General features: G+C 47.6%; 1 protein-coding gene across 2 annotated transcripts in view; it reads right to left on the bottom strand.

The window, feature by feature from the left end:
• PARN (poly(A)-specific ribonuclease) overlaps positions 1-15610 on the bottom strand; it is a 153900-nt gene that overhangs the window by 33431 nt on the left and 104859 nt on the right. For both annotated transcript variants that reach the window (XM_039233601.1, XM_039233602.1), the window contains exon 22: positions 3972-4161. In XM_039233601.1, coding sequence (XP_039089532.1) covers positions 3972-4161 — 190 coding nt within the window. The remainder of the gene's footprint in view (positions 1-3971; positions 4162-15610) is intronic.

Below are 15610 nucleotides of genomic sequence, written 5' to 3'. Positions count from 1 at the left end.
AGAAGCAGCAGCAGTTAAAGCTGAATGGGAGGACCTGGAGGTGGCCAGAGAGGGGCGGGGGTGGGGGGATGAGCCGGACAGGGGAAGGGGATTAAGGGGTGCAATCTTCTAGTTACAAACCAGTCACAGGGGTGTAAGGTACAGCAAAGGGAATACAGACGATAACACTGTAGTAACACGATGACTACACTTACCAGGATGGCACGGAGTCATGTATACAGCAATGTACCGAATCACTGTGGTGGACACCTGGAACTAATATTGTATGGCAACTATAGTCCCATTTTTTTTAGTGTTTATTTTTTTGATAGACCGAGCACAAAAGGGAGAGGGGCAGAGAGACAGGGAGACACAGAATCCAAAGCAGGCTCCAGGCTCTGAGCTGTCAGTACGCAGCCTGATGTGGGCCTCAAACCTACAAACCATGAGATCATGACCTGAGCTGGAGTTGGATGCTTAACCAACTAAGCCGCCCAGGCGTCCCAACTTCCTTTTTTTTTTTTTAATTAAAATAAAAATAAGAAGGAGAAGCTGAATGAAGATCTCTGCAGTGGACCAATGGAGCCAGGGCAAGAAAAAAGAAACAAGAGATGGTCAACAGGGGGCAAACGCACTCCCCAGTCCCTAAGAGTGAGCTGCCCCCAGGGGAAAATGGGTGGCACCGTTCTGAGACCATGGGAGAGGTGCGGGGGCCTGAGGGCCGGGGCCCTCTAAGTCACAGAAGCAGGAAAGCAATGAATGTGTCAACAAAGAACCAAGGCACAGAGAACAAAAAACACCGAGTCCCAGTTTGTTCTGACACAGTCTGGTGGTTTCTGATCACCCTGAATCACGGCGAGAAGCAGATTCTGAGAAATTCTAGAGCAGGTACAGGCGGCAGGGGCCAGTTTAAGAGGCAGTGCCCACCGAAACGGTCAAGAATCTTTTTGGCATTTGGTGCAATGTCGTTTCCGGGTTTGTTGTAGTAAAAGGCATCCACGGGTTTGCTTGTGACATTGGTTTACCCAATCTGATTGTTATTATATGCTCCTTACCTACAAATTCTCCAGCTGCAGGCATTTTCAGCACGCTCATTCGTAGGCTGAGAAGACACTACTTGCTATCCGGGGAGAGAACCAAGGGTCTCTGGGGCGCATGCCCAGGTCTTCCTCGCGCTCTACCCTGGGGAAGGCGTAAATACACCTGGGGTCTAAGCACCAGAACGGACTTTAGCGTTTTTCCCAACAAAATGCTGCATTTAAGGTGAGACAACAGAGGCAGATGCTGGGCTCTGGATGGGTATTTAGTGAAGGGAAGGGTAAACAAAGTCATCTCCAAGGGACCAGCAGAGCCTGAACCAGAACCCTCATCTGCCACCTGCCTGGGGCGTCAGCCCTCTCGCCTCCCCATGGCTCCTGGTGTCCCCCCGGCATTTTTCCATAGCAGCAGAGAAAACGCTTGCCCCATGTTTATAAATAAATGTGCAAGCAGTCTGACAAAGCCATGGGTCCTGGAATACAGTCAGCTTAATCAGGATTCTTGGTCTCCAAAGGGCACCCCCACTTTCCCTAATGTAATAAGCTCACTCAGTTACTTGGAGAGAGTGCTAACTTCTGACGACAATTACGTGGAATCTGAAAACCGTAACTCTGATGCACGTTTCAGCATTTTGTACAGAAGCACCAATTCCCAGGAGCTGCTAGGTTAGCAAGGAAGGCTGCAATGGAGTCTCGCAGACAGAAAAGACTAGAAAGAAGAGACGAGCCAAAGGGTTTTTCCCAACAGGTGAAAAACACCAAATTGCAAATAATCCGTAGACAAGACCGACCCAGATCTCTTAAAGGCAAAGTTGCTCTGAGGACAAAGTTGCTTTGAGGACAAAGTGGCTTTGGAAAACCATTTTCTTTAATTACAGAACTTCTTGATAAAGAGAGAATGGTAACAGCACCTGCCTTTCAGGAATATTTTGAGCATCAGTGTTTATTTACGGGGACTAAATACCTATTAGGGAGATTTTAAATGTTTAAGCATTCTCTGTGCTAACCTGCATTTATTTATTCATATTTCACGCCGCACAACCAAATCTCTCCTAAATAAAGCAAATTTATGCCCGGCCCAGTTTCCCAGAACCTAAGCCCTAGTTCTGTCCAGTTATCAATCATAAAGTCCTTGAATATTCTGGACACGGACTCTATCAGAGGAAAGAAAAGAAGCACGTGCCACCTCAGCAACACAAGCAGGTGGAGAAACTGATGTCCGTTTCTATCAGTGCCGTTAACGGTGCCGGGAGAAGCCCGGCTGTGGTGACAGCGCTCTGGCTCCCGGGGTCTCAGAGTCCCCTCGCTAAAGCTGAGGGGCGCGAGGCACACAGCTGCAGCGGTCCTTCCTCTCGACCATAAGGGCTCCCACAATCCTAACTGTACTTTTAACTAGGAAGGCCTGAATTTTTGTGTGTATACTTATGCCATTTTTTACCATATTTTAGCCCCTTATTCTTTTTAAAGTATTAAGTGTTAAAAAAAGAAAAAAAGAATGGGGCGCCTAGGTGGCTGAGTAGGTCAAACATCCGACTCTCAGTTTTGACTCAGGTCATGATCTCACAGTTCGTGGGACCGAGCTCCGGGTCACGCTCTGCGCTGACAGCATGGAGCCTACTTGAGATTTTCCCTCTCTCCCTCTCTCTGTCATACCCCAGCTTGCACTCCCAGTCTCTCTCAAAAGGAAATAAACAAACTAAACAAACAAACAAAAACACAAAAAAACCTCTGTACTAACCATTTTAGACCTGTGCACTTTATTGTATATTAATTATGTCCCAATTTTTTAAATCTCTGAAAAACCGCTTAAAAAGCATGGAGGGGTCAAGGTGCCTGGGTGGCTCAGTCGGTTCAGCATCTGGCTCTTAATTTCAGCTCAGGTCATGATTCCAATGTTGTGGGACTGAGCCTGGCTTTGGCTTCACACTGAGCATGGAGTCTACTTAAGATTCACTCATATTCTCTCTCTCTCTCCTTCTTTCTCTGCCCCTCCCCCTTGCTCATGCATGTTCTCTCTTAAAAAAAAAAAGAAAGCATGGAGGGCAATCCAAAATATTAACAGTGACTGCTTCTGGGTCATGGGATTATGACTCACGTTTTCTTCTGTTAAGTTCACACTTTTCTAATCTTTATCATTTTCTGTAATGAACTCCCCCTGCCCCGAGTTTCTATACCTATAGTTTGCTGTTCCACTAAGACACAACATGTGACAATATATACCTTCTGAAGGAAGGGTTGTAGGTCATGAGGGGAAGTAAGTCAGGGTCTCTTTCTACAGCGGGCATGCGGTTCAGTGTCTCCTGAGGATCTGCACGGAGGTCAGACGCTCAGGCAGGGGCATGACGGTGGACGGGGGCAGAGAGGATGGAGGGATGAATGGAAATACAAGGGTTCAGATCTGATCCTGGTCCTCACTGAACTGGTGCGCAGGTCACAGAGCCGGCTGCCGCACCCCGAAATGGGAGGAACATGTATCCTGTCTGCCTCAACGGGGCTGTGGGAGTGTTACATGCAGGAACTGTGGCCTACGTGGCGCAGAAGGAATGAAGGTGGCAATAACTTCTGCTATGAGGTGGAGAGTTAGAAAATAGTCTTTCTCAAAAGTCAGCCTTGTGACTTCCAGTCCTGTGAGAAGCAGCAAGAGAAGCCATTGCTAGAACGACTCAGCCCTTTTATTTTTTTTATTTTTTTTTTTTTTATATTTTTTTTTTTTATTTTTTTTATTTCTAGGATAGAGAGAGACAGCGTGAACAGGAGAGGGTCAGAGAGAGAGGGAGACACAGACTCTGAAACAGGCTCCAGGCTCTGAGCTGGCAGTCAGCACAGAGCCCGACGCGGGGCTCAAACCCACGAACCGCGAGATCGTGACCTAAGCGAAAGTCGGACGCTTAACCGACTAAGCCACCCAGGCGCCCCTGACTCAGCCCTTTTAAATCGAGCGCCGAGAACTCTTACCTATTGGTGTGTTGATAGTGATTCTGCAGAGTGTAGGGTATGCACTGCGTGTTTAATCGCTTTCTCTCCACCTCCTTCCAGCTATCTTCTGTCCACTTTCTCTTGATCTGCTTTTCCTCTTGTTTTTTCCCCACGTAGTCAGCGTAGGTTTGGATCCGATAGCTTTCTGCATATTTGCTGGTATTGACAGCTACAAGGAAAAGAAAAAAAATCTGTCTAAAAAAGTCTGGCCTCGCCCTCGGAGATGTCACTTTTGAAAGGTGGCCTGAGGAAGTCAAAGAAACCAGAGATTCGGGTCTGAGTTCTGACCCCAGCTCTGCCATCTAGAAGCCAGGTGGCCTTGGGAATGTCCCACTGGCTCCCTAACTCTGTTTTCCCATCGGGAGAAAAGAAAGCCATCGCACCCCAGTCTTCCTGACGGCGTGCAAGTGCTCTGTAAACTATAAAGGACCATAATGAGGTGAGTAAAGCATATTTGCAGGCAACATTACTGGCTTGAAAATGACTCATTTTCAGAGTAAGAAAATGGGAGGAAAACACACTAAGGGAAAACTGTAAACCCTTCCTTCTTAAAAATAAAAATGAAGATGAAAGCAATATCAATAGCAGAGTCGACCACAGTGTCCTATAGGGAAGGTCTACCCTTTGCCTGTGCCCGCTGCTTTCCATTCGTGACGTCTAACCGCAAAACACATTCCCAAGGGAGGCACAGACGTTGGGCGGCTGCTGCAGGCCACACAGTGGGTTGGTGGCAGTGCTGGGAACCAACACCGGGCTGCCTGGACCCGAAGGCCAGGGCCTTTCTTGTCACTCTGCACATCACTTTGAGCTCCACAAATTCAAGATATCCCCACAAGCATGCCTCTCCACCTTCCACTTCTAAAGACTGCTAATTCTCCGTAATGTGCCTCTGGCCGGCAGGAGCACTTGAAAGCTGCAGCTTATACTACCCTCCTTGGTGTTGACATTTCGCTAAGGCCACATCAGTTTCCCTAGAGTCTGCTGCCTACTCTTCAGAGGCCAGTGGACAGAGGCGCCGACAGCGTGGGACTGAGGACCCAGGAAGACCTATTGGAGGATGGGTGGCCATTTTGCTGGTTCTGGCTTCTGCAGCTTGAGCAGAGACTGTCCTTGCACATGGTCACCGCCAACAGTGACCACCCACGCTGGCGGTGAGACAGCGAGAGCCGGGCCATCCCGGCAGGGGCCGGTAGCGGCGGCCTTGCTACCTGGGCAGCTGTAAAAGCACCATAATGTCTAGAAGAGGGTCTGTGTCCCCACTCTTGGCAAAGTCCTGAGTTTTCTTCACTAAATACCACGTGAATGAATGCACGGCAGTGACCAGCACGCACGGCCCGTAAGCGCATCAGAACCAGGTAAGGGACTCCAGTACATCGGGCACCTTAAATCACAGGGAAAGACAACTGTATGAGAGGTAGATGCTCCACGTTATCTGACACCTAACACTTTTCATCTTCGCCCTCAGTGGGCCAGATTTGCGTAAAACTTCTAAGCACAACAGTGTTTTACAGAATGTCGTGCCCTAAATGTTTAGCCATCTAAGGAGCAAAACATAACAACAACAACGAAACAAGAAAGAAAAAAACAAAACTCCACTCTTTAAAAAAAAACAAAAAACCACAGATTTTTACTAAGAAGTTTGCTGTAACTTCAAATATCCAATCTGGAGCTAAAGAGGAAAAAGGGGGGGGAGGCGCTCCCCGAGTATTACAGAACTTCCCTATTACATCAAGTCTCCCAAAGAAGGAGAGCGAGTTGCTGAGATGTGAGCTCAGGGCAGCGTGCCCTGACTCACTCGCGAGGAGATAAACAGAAAAAGCATCCAGTTCTGGAGACACAGTACGGGCCAAAGTCACTCCGAGCACAGAACCACAGAAAGAGGATCCTTTCTTGAAAATCTTATTTCTTGGGACAGCTATCTCTGCTGCTTTCAGTGGACCGCGTTTTGGACTTCTTCTGCTCATTTAACCACCCAACCATTTATACATCCCATGAACATTAACCGCCCAGGATTCCCATCCGGCCACCGATTGCTGTCCCAGGGACCGTTTCAGATATCTGGTAGAACGAGACACGATTTCGACTCTCTTAAGCTTTACCCTGTCACATGCAAATATCATGGGGAGGGGATTTCACTGGAAGCGGAAGACCACCTTACTAACACAGGTTGAGTCTCCAGCGTGATCCATAATGAGAACCCACAGATTCTATCATCATTATTCAGTCCCAACTGTTGGCAAACGAGCGGCTCCTGGATTTCCTTCTCTTAAGTTCCATTCCTTCTTCCAGCAGGTTTATTTTGCAAGCATGCCCCAAAGGGATGACATCTGCAATAATCCCTCTCTCGAGTTTCATTTGGACTCCCAAGTAAAAGAGGAGGCTGGAGTCAATATTCCCCATGAAAGCAAAGGCGATGATAAGGTCATAAAGGAGCTAAGATGATCTATTTAACAGTATCCGGCCATTTCCAATAACTCAGCCTGCAGCCCCGTGGACAAATGTTACAAACAACTCCCCGATCACGGTGGGGAATTTATCCGAGCACATGTGGAATTAGGATCACTTAAAAGGGGAAACAAATAACAAGCCACTTTTCACCGCTGGCCTTCACATGGCAGTCATTTACCAGCATTCCTTCACGTCCCAGCCGCTCGGAGCTCTGGGCCTTTCATCTGGAAGCCAAGCGCTGGCTCGCGGCCACCCCTCCCCGAATGGATGAATCAGCAAAATGAATTGGCTGTCAGCTGTGTCCTCCAGTGGTTCCAGCCCGCCTGTCAGAAGCAGCATGCAGCGCGCTGCTCGGTAATACTAACCTTTTCCAAATTTGTCAGGGAAATTATTCAAGGCCACCTTTTGGTCGTGCCACTTGATTAGAGCCTCTGGGGAAGCGTGCATGCCCACGGCTGTCCCCGCCTCCTTGTAGGTGAGCCAGGGCAGCCCCCCACCCATGGGCTTCCCCCCACCCCACCTCACCCACCACAGCTTCCCGGGGCCAGATCCGCTCATCTCCTGACACTGCACGCATTACAGCATTTCACCTTCACCAGCACCCCGCAGGGAAGGGATGCTCTGATCACCACCCAGGGGCCTAGGCCGACATCAGGGAAGCCAGGCTGCTGGTCTAAGGTCTTGTAGGTAAGCGACAAAGCTGGTTTGGAACCAAAACGTGATTTTTTTAATGTGATACTGCCATGTGTCCACCATACATTTGTTATGTGTTTATGTGACTACTCAGACTGACAGTTGTCTTCTAAAATGTTTCCTTTACTAGGGGTTTTAAAGAATGTTTAAATTTTTTCCTAAAAATTAAGAACTTTCCATTACTGTCAGGCAAAGCCTCTCCAACTAAGTTGATGGATACGTTATGATTATGGACAAGATGACTTAAGATATAGATCCCTTCCTAAATTGATCTGTAGATTTAATGTAACTCCAATAAAAAGACATCCTACACTTTAATAAAACACTGAAAACATTAAAAAATGAAGTTAAAAAAATCTCAACAGAAAATAAAATGGGGTTAGCCAGGGACTGGGGGAGGAGGTCAAGTACAAAGGGGATAAGGGAATTTTGGGGGTGATGGAACAGACCTATATCTGGATTGTAGTAGTGGTTACATGACTGTCCGCATCTGCTAAAACACAGAGCTGCACAACAAAGAGGATATTTTTACTCTACAAAAATTATATCCCAATTATTCTGTGGAATTGGAAAGATTGATTCCAAAAGTTAAATAGAAGAGCAAATGGGCCAACAATGGCCCAGACATTTCTGAAGAAGAATAAGGAAGGGGGGTTTGCCTTAGCTATAAAAGCTTCCTGTAAAGCCAAAGTAATTAAGATGGTGTATTAATGGTACAGAGATAAACAAACTGACCAATGGTACAAAAGAGCCTAGAACAAGGTTTATGCATCTGTGAAACTTTGATTTTTGACAGAGACAGCATGACAGAGAATGTGGGAAAGGAAAAGCTGGAAAAATTGTTTATCCATAGGAAAAAAAATGAAATTGGATTCTTAGTCACACCACGCTGAAAAATCAACTCCAGATGGATGAAAAACTGAAATGTCAAAAGCAAACTTTGAAAACTTGAAAAGAAAATATAAGTGCATATCTTTCTGAGCTTGAAGTAGGAAAGAATCTATGAAGATACAAATAACGCTAAGCATTAAAATAGGTCAATGACTAGAACTACATTAAATAAAAATCTGTTCATCAGTAGACACTTTAGAGAGCAAAGACAATCCACAAACTGGGAGAAGATGTTGGTAACATGTGGAACTGGTGAAGGTGTAGCACGAGAATATATAAAAATACCTACAAATCCGGAAGAAAACACCCAACACAAAAATGGGCAAAAGACATGAAAAGTACACACAGTCATTTCACAAAAAAGGAAGCACAGAAGGCCCACAGTCGTATAAAGAGATGCTCACGCCTAGGCAAAGGCCAATTATGAGCACAATAAGGCACATTTTGTGCCTATTTTGTTGGCAAAAATTGAAAAGACTGCTCAGAGCAATGACAAGGAAGATGTGGAGCAATGGGATCTCTACTGGTACCAGCGCTATGGAAAACAATTTCGCGTTGTCATTTGAAGTGGACCATGCACGCACCCTACAATCAACAATTCCACTCCTAAATATAAATTACTACATGAGTATTATGAGGTAAAAACAAAAATAAATAAATAAATATAATAAATATAATATAATAATAAATAAATATAAATAAAATAAAAAAATAAAGAAAAAAACGTCTGAGGCTCAGACCAAGGGACTAGCCCAAGGACCCCCGCACTGTTTGTAACAGCTGGGGGGCAGGGAGAGAAAGAAGGAAGGGAGGGAGGGAGGGAGGAAGGAAGACAGGTAGGAAAGAAGGGAAGGAGGTGTAATCCAAATGTCCATCAGCAGGTGAATGGAAAAACTGTGGTGTATTCCCACAATGCAATACTGTGTATCAGGAAACACAAATGAACTACAGCAACATATAAATAAAATGGATGGATCTTAGGGATGTGATGGTGAATGAGAAATGCAAGTCCCAGAAGTCCATTTGCAGAATGACACCCTTTTTACTGTGTTCTAAAATAAAAATCAAATGAAAAAAACATATCCAGGAAGTAGGTGTGTGTGTGTGTGTGTGTGTGTGTGAGAGTGTGTGTATGTGTGTGCATGCTTGTATGTGTATGTATGTCTTTGTCTCTACAAAGACAGTGATGGCCAGAGAGAGAACAAAAAGGCAAGAAAATGATGAACACAACTTTGAAGAGGGCAGTTGCCCCTGGCAGGGAACCAGGAGGATGGGACCAGGAGGGACAAGAGAAAGATGTAATTTATTAGCAGGAGTTTAGTCCCCTGGTTGAGTGGCAGTTTCACAGATGTTCATTACATCTTAGACAAACACATTCTTCAGGTTTTCTGTGGTTTACCCTGTTCAAGTACTATGGGCCATTTCCAGGACAGATGGTCTAAGTCAGAAAGTGTCTCAAAGACCACCTAAGGGTCTCTCCAGGTTCAATGTCCCCAGTGACGTGGTAGTGCCGCTGAATCTGGTGTGTGTGGTGTCAGCAAGCGAGCACTGCCACATCTCGAACCTTCCTCAGGAAGCCAGGCACATCAGTGCCACCCAGCCACCTGATGGCTGAGGTCAGCAAGATATAAATCATCCCTGTGTGCGGTGTCTGCAACGGCCATCTGCAGCGGACACTAATTCTCAATGTCTCACGCTTCATTCTTCAATGGCTCCAGGAAGGAGAAATTTATTGGCTGCTCCCTCTACGAGGCACGGGGAATCCTGTGAGCATTATCTTCACTATCTAGGTAAAGAAAGTGAGGCTCAGACCAAGGGACTAGCCCAAGGACCCGGAGATGACAAGTGTTTGGGCTAGGATCCAAACCAAAGCCTACATTCTTTTCATAACCCCATGTGCAGTGCAAGGGTCCCAGATGGGGTCATTCAGGGTTAACGCAGGGATCTACCTCCATCTTTCGAGAGAATCAGAGTCTGTCCGTCTCTCCACAACACTTCTGTGTACCTGATACAGAAGCCTGATTAGCTGGTCCGTTCGCCTGCCAGAAGGGTGGCCTCTGCCGGCTCTGCAGACACAAAGCCTGCGCCGCAACGCTCCAGCCCGCCCACTTCGGATGCTGGAAGGCGGCCTCTCCTTCCTCCTCCCACGACCGCAGTGCAGGGGCCAGCACCACGGTGCTGTCATTTTGGGTTGTGACCCTGCACCAGGGTGGTGCCAAATGCTGTTTTGTGTTTGTTTGTTTACCTAAATATGAACGTGGTAAACACGAGTTTTCTCATGTTCCATATGATTCTGATTGGGCTGGGTTTATAACAGATCAACCACTTCTTCCCTTTTACCAGATAGAGAATGGCAGCTCCTCTCTTGGATTCTACTGGAACACAAACTTTAAAATCTTTAGAGAAAGGAGTTCAAAACAAAACAAAACACCACCACTTGACCCTAACGGTCAGTCTGCACATCTTCCTGTGTTTGCGAGTGGACATCCCCTCCAGTGATTGGAGAGAGCAGGCGGAGCCGAGGCCCGTGTGGGAACGGGGGACCGAACAGTGGTGTGCTGCTGTCCGAAAAGGTCACGGCGGCCAGCCGGCCAGCCTGGACAACGGTGCCCTCTGCGGTCCTTGCTTCCCCTCCAGAGCCAGGCCCTTCTCAAGTCTTCCTGAGAAAGTACCAGTCCAGGCCGTCAGAAGCAGCCTTACGCAGCCTGGTGCCAGCCATGATGCTGGATCTTTCCGCGCTCTTACCCGACAGGCCCTGGGGCTCTCTGAGAGCAGGGCCTGTGCCTTAGCCATGCTTGTAGCACCTGGGTTCCACCGTGGTTTTTCGCCAGCAGTGAATCTAAGACTGTGGCAGGAAAGGGGGAGAGAAGCACAGCTTCCATAATTGTTGGCAGCCTGTGTCTATCCAAGAGGGAAAAAGCAGAGCCTCTTCAGTCAAGAAGTCCGAGCTGAAGCCTGATCTGGTGCATGAGAGCCCTGGATGGCAAGCGAGGCGCTGGCTCTGGCTCTCAAGACGGGCTTCCCAGGGCAGCAACAATCAGTGCACGTCACCCCAACTGAGCCTCAGCGATGGTGGGAAAGAAAGGCACAAACAGCACTGACAGCGGAGACTGGGGAAGCCTTAGTCACCAGGTGAGGACTCAAGACCCATTATTCCTGGATCCTTGTTCTTCCTTCCATGCAGTGGGCACTTCTCCAACAGATGGTAATTATCTCTCAAGGACTTTATTTTTTAAAGGAATCTCTACACATAATATGGGGCTCGAACTCATGACCTGAGATCAAGAGTTGCATGCTCTGGCGACTGGGGCAAATTATTTTTTCAAAGCACTAAGGCTATAAAACTGAGACCCCGAATGGTCAAAGTAATATTGAAGAAGAAAATCAAAATGGGAGGCATCACAATCCCAGACTTTAGCCTCTACTATAAAGCTGTAATCACCATGGAAGTATGGTAATGGCACAAAAACAGACACAAAGATCAATGGAATAGAATAGAGAACCCAGAATTGGACCCACAAATGTACAGCCAATTAATCTTTGACAAGGCAGGAAAGGGTATCCAATGGAACAAAGACTATCTCTTTAGCAAATGGTGCTGGGAGACCTGGACAGCAATATGCAGAAGAATGAAACTAAACCACTTTCTTACATCACACATAAAAATAAACTCAATATGGATGAAAGACCTAAATGTGAGACAGGAAACCATCAAAACCCTAGAGGAGAAAACAGGCAGTAACCTCTTTGACCTCAGACACAGCAATTTCTTGCTCAACATGTCTCCAAAGGCAAATTCAAAAGGAATTAAAAGCAAATATGAACTACTGGGACCTCATCAAGATAAAAAGCTTCTGCACAACAAAGGAAACAATCAACAAAACCAAAAGGCAACCAACAGAAATGATAAAGATATTTGCAAATGACATATCAGATAAAGGGCTAGTATCCAAAATCTATAAAGAATTCACCAAACTCAACACCCTAAAAACAAATAATCCAGTGAAAAAAATGGGCAAAAGACATGAACAGACACTTCTCCAAAGAAGACGTCCAGATGGCCAACAGACACATGAAAAGATGCTCAACATCGCTCATTGTCAAGGAAATGCAGATCAAAACCACACTGAGATGCTACCTCACACTGGTCAGAGTGGCTAAAATCAACAACTCAGTTAACAACAGATGCTGGTGAGGATGTAGAGAAATGGGCACCCTCCTACATTGTTGGTGGGAATGCAAACTGGTGCAGCTGCTCTGGAGAACAGTATGGAGGTCCCTCAAAAAATTAACACTAGAACTCCCCTATGACTCGGCCATAGCACTACTAGGAATTTACCCATGGGATTCAGAGGTGCTGATGCAAAGGGGCACATGGACCCTGATGTTCACAGCAGTACTTTCAATAGTAACCAAAATATGGAAAGAACCCAAATGTCCATCAACTGATGAACGGATAAAGAAGATGTGGTTTATCTATACAACGGAACACTACTTGGCGATGAGAAAGAATGAAATCCTGCCATTTGCAGCAACATGGATGGAACTGGAGGGTGTTATGCTAAGTGAAATAAGTCAGAGAAAGACAGATACCACATGTTTTCACTACTTGTGTGTGAAACTGGAGAAACTTAACAGAGGACCATGGGGGAAGGGAAGGGGGAAAAATAGTTACAGAGAGGGAGGGAGGCAAACCATAAGAGATTCTTAAATACTAAGCAAACTGAGGGCTCATGGGTGGGTAGGGGGAGGGGAAATGGGTGATGGGCACTGAGGAGGGCACTTGCTGGGAAGAGTACTGGGTGTTGCATAGAAGCGATGAATCTATCCCTAAAACCAAGAGCACACCGTGTACACTGTATGTTAGCTAACCTGATGATAAATTACATTAACAAAATAATAATTTAAAAAAGTACAAGAGGGCAAACGAAAGCACTGTAGGCCCATGAAAGAGGACGCACAGAAATACTGAAAGAAGAGGCAGAGGGGGCGTGATTCTGTCATCCCTGCTTCCCCGAGGCCTCCCAGGGAGTGGTGGGCCCACAGAGGCACTGGGTAAGAGCAGGCGGCTGGGGACCATGCTGCAGAGGTGTGAGGTGGAGAGCTCAGTAGCGCTCAGGGCTCCTCACGGTGACAAGGCTGAGAGAAGGAAGTGCGTGTGGCCCTGGCTCGGCCACCTGCAGGCCGTGCCCATGACGGTGTTCTCTCCGCATCACCCCCTCCACTAAAGAGAGACGGGCATGCATTCTGCCCACCGCTCCCATGCCTCACTTCACCTCTAGCTCCCTAATTAAGGCTGAGGAAGTGGCAAGGAAAGCCTGCTCTACAAGTGGGAAAAGGCTGACACGGACACGGAATGACATTTACTTAAAACCTATGCAAAGAAAGGGAGGCAACAAAGTGGGAAAACCAGACTTTCTGAGGCCACAGAGGCCTGGGTTCAAATCTGGCGCAAATCTTAACTTGCTCCCTGGCTTCTTTTCTTCATCCATCCGATGGGCTTCTCACTTAAGGCAGAGAGGAAGCATGGAGAGAGTGCGTGCAAAGCTTTCAGTACAGGGCCTGGCACACAGTAGGTGCCTCATTAAGGAGGCTATTACTGTTAAATCACAAAATGGTTTGGACTAAGAGAACGGCGCCTCAGCCAACATGAGGTGCTCTGCAGCTGACACGGACCGGGCGAGCTGTAACTCCCACACCTCGGTGTGCCCGACGGGAGTGCGGCCTGACGTCCCTGAGTCTGCACTAGCTCACAGAATACGCCGTCATTTGGAACACGGATGCAATCTAGCAAACCCTTTCCCATGCAAAAGCGTGGAAACAAAACAGAAAACAGAGGGAACAGAGGGACCAATGTATCAACCATACTCGGCAAGAATAAAATCAAAAAGTCCTTAAGTGCCATTTTTCTTTTTTTTTTTTTTTAAAGATTTTTTTTTTTTTTTTTTTTATTTCTAGGAGAGAGAGAGAAAGATAGCGTGAGCAGGGGAGGGTCAGAGAGAGAGGGAGTCACAGACTGAAACAGGCTCCAGGCTCTGAGCTGGCAGTCAGCACAGAGCCCGACGCGGGGCTCGAACCCACGAACCGCGAGATCATGACCCAAGCGAAAGTCGGACGCTTAACCGACTAAGCCACCCAGGCGCCCCATGTGCCATTTTTCAAAACTGTACTGCGGCCAAAATAAGTCCAGTCATTTTCACTAACTCTGCTGACAACACCATAGTCAGCTTTAGAGACATGTGCCTCAATCATTCATTCAACAAACACGGGTGCCAGAGAATGCGCGGAGCTGGGGCGGGGCAGAAGGAATGGGACCTTCTCCGCCCTGAAGAGGCCCACAATCTAGAGGAGGACAGGAAGGGAACAGGTTGGTAGCAAACACCAGGTAGGCAAGAATCCAGGCATGAGGGGGTTCGCAGGAGGAGGGGCCGGAGGGGAGGGGAGGGGAGGGAGGACAAATACCAACTGGCCAAAGGTGGCCTGTGAGGGTGAGGTTGCCAGTTGGGCTCTAAGCCCCCGAGGCTGGCCCCCGAGGCCTTTGCCAGCCACCATAGCATCGGAGGAGCGAGGTCACTAAGGAACACTGCTTCCATTAACCAGCCTGGTGGTGCGTTTGTTCTTTTTCTTTTCATAGTTCCTAGCTGAGAAGTCAATGAGAAATAAATAAGGCTACCATTTACTGAGTGTCTACTGTCTATAAGAACTATGCTAACAGCTCTATAAACAAATGTACTTAGTTCTCACTTGGTCACTTCTGCGCCCATCCATTTGTTTATGAATACAGACACTGATGTAGTAAATTCTCATTTGTTCATTCATTCATCTATCCATTCATTCAGGAACAAACACGCCATCTTCTAAGCCTCGGCAACTGGGGCTGTGAGGGTGGGTCAGGGACACAGGCCCTGTGTTCGCCCGGAGAGAGCCTGTGCACACAGCGCCACATGTGTGCGGAGGGTTGGAATTGGAGAGGCACCGTGGGGCTCCATGCGGAGGTGGTCAGGCCCAGGATGCAAGGACGGTTCCCTAAGGAATAGACATGGGGGTCTTTCCTGAGACTTGAAGGGTTGGGAGAGTAGCGGGGGTGGGGACTGTGTTCTGGGCAGAAGGACCGTGAAGGGACCAATCTCTGAGCGAGGAAGCATATTCCGGAGCAAAGAAGTAGAAGACCATCAAGGCGGAGAAGGAGGAGAGGGCGGAGAGGAGCCCCCGGTGAAGCTAGAGCGAGGGGCACAGTGCAAAGGCCTGAGGACACGCAGCACACAGTGGGAGCACCACAGGGTGTTCAGTCATGGGGAAGGGACACGATCTGACATGTGTTTCTATAAGACCACTGTCCCTGAAGGGGCAGGAACAGGAAGAGGAATGGAGACAGCCCAGAGTTAAGAAAAGAAAGTCATAACAGAACTCAAAGGAGCGCCAACATTTCCTTATCATCCATGTGGGGAAGAGCGGGCACAGGGGCCCGGGAAGCCGCAGGCCGAGGGGGAGGGGACTAACCTAGAGAGCATGGCCTGGGGAGTCCACACAGAAGGAACAGACCAGGGACTGAGTGACCAAGGCAAGAGGAGAGGAGAGTCTGGGGG

Source organism: Hyaena hyaena, unplaced genomic scaffold, assembly GCF_003009895.1.
Source record: "Hyaena hyaena isolate Hyena2069 unplaced genomic scaffold, ASM300989v1 scaffold_76, whole genome shotgun sequence".
In the NCBI taxonomy this organism is placed as follows: domain Eukaryota; kingdom Metazoa; phylum Chordata; class Mammalia; order Carnivora; family Hyaenidae; genus Hyaena; species Hyaena hyaena.
Note: the sequence above shows the minus strand (reverse complement) of the source record. Positions and strands in the feature narration are given on the sequence as shown.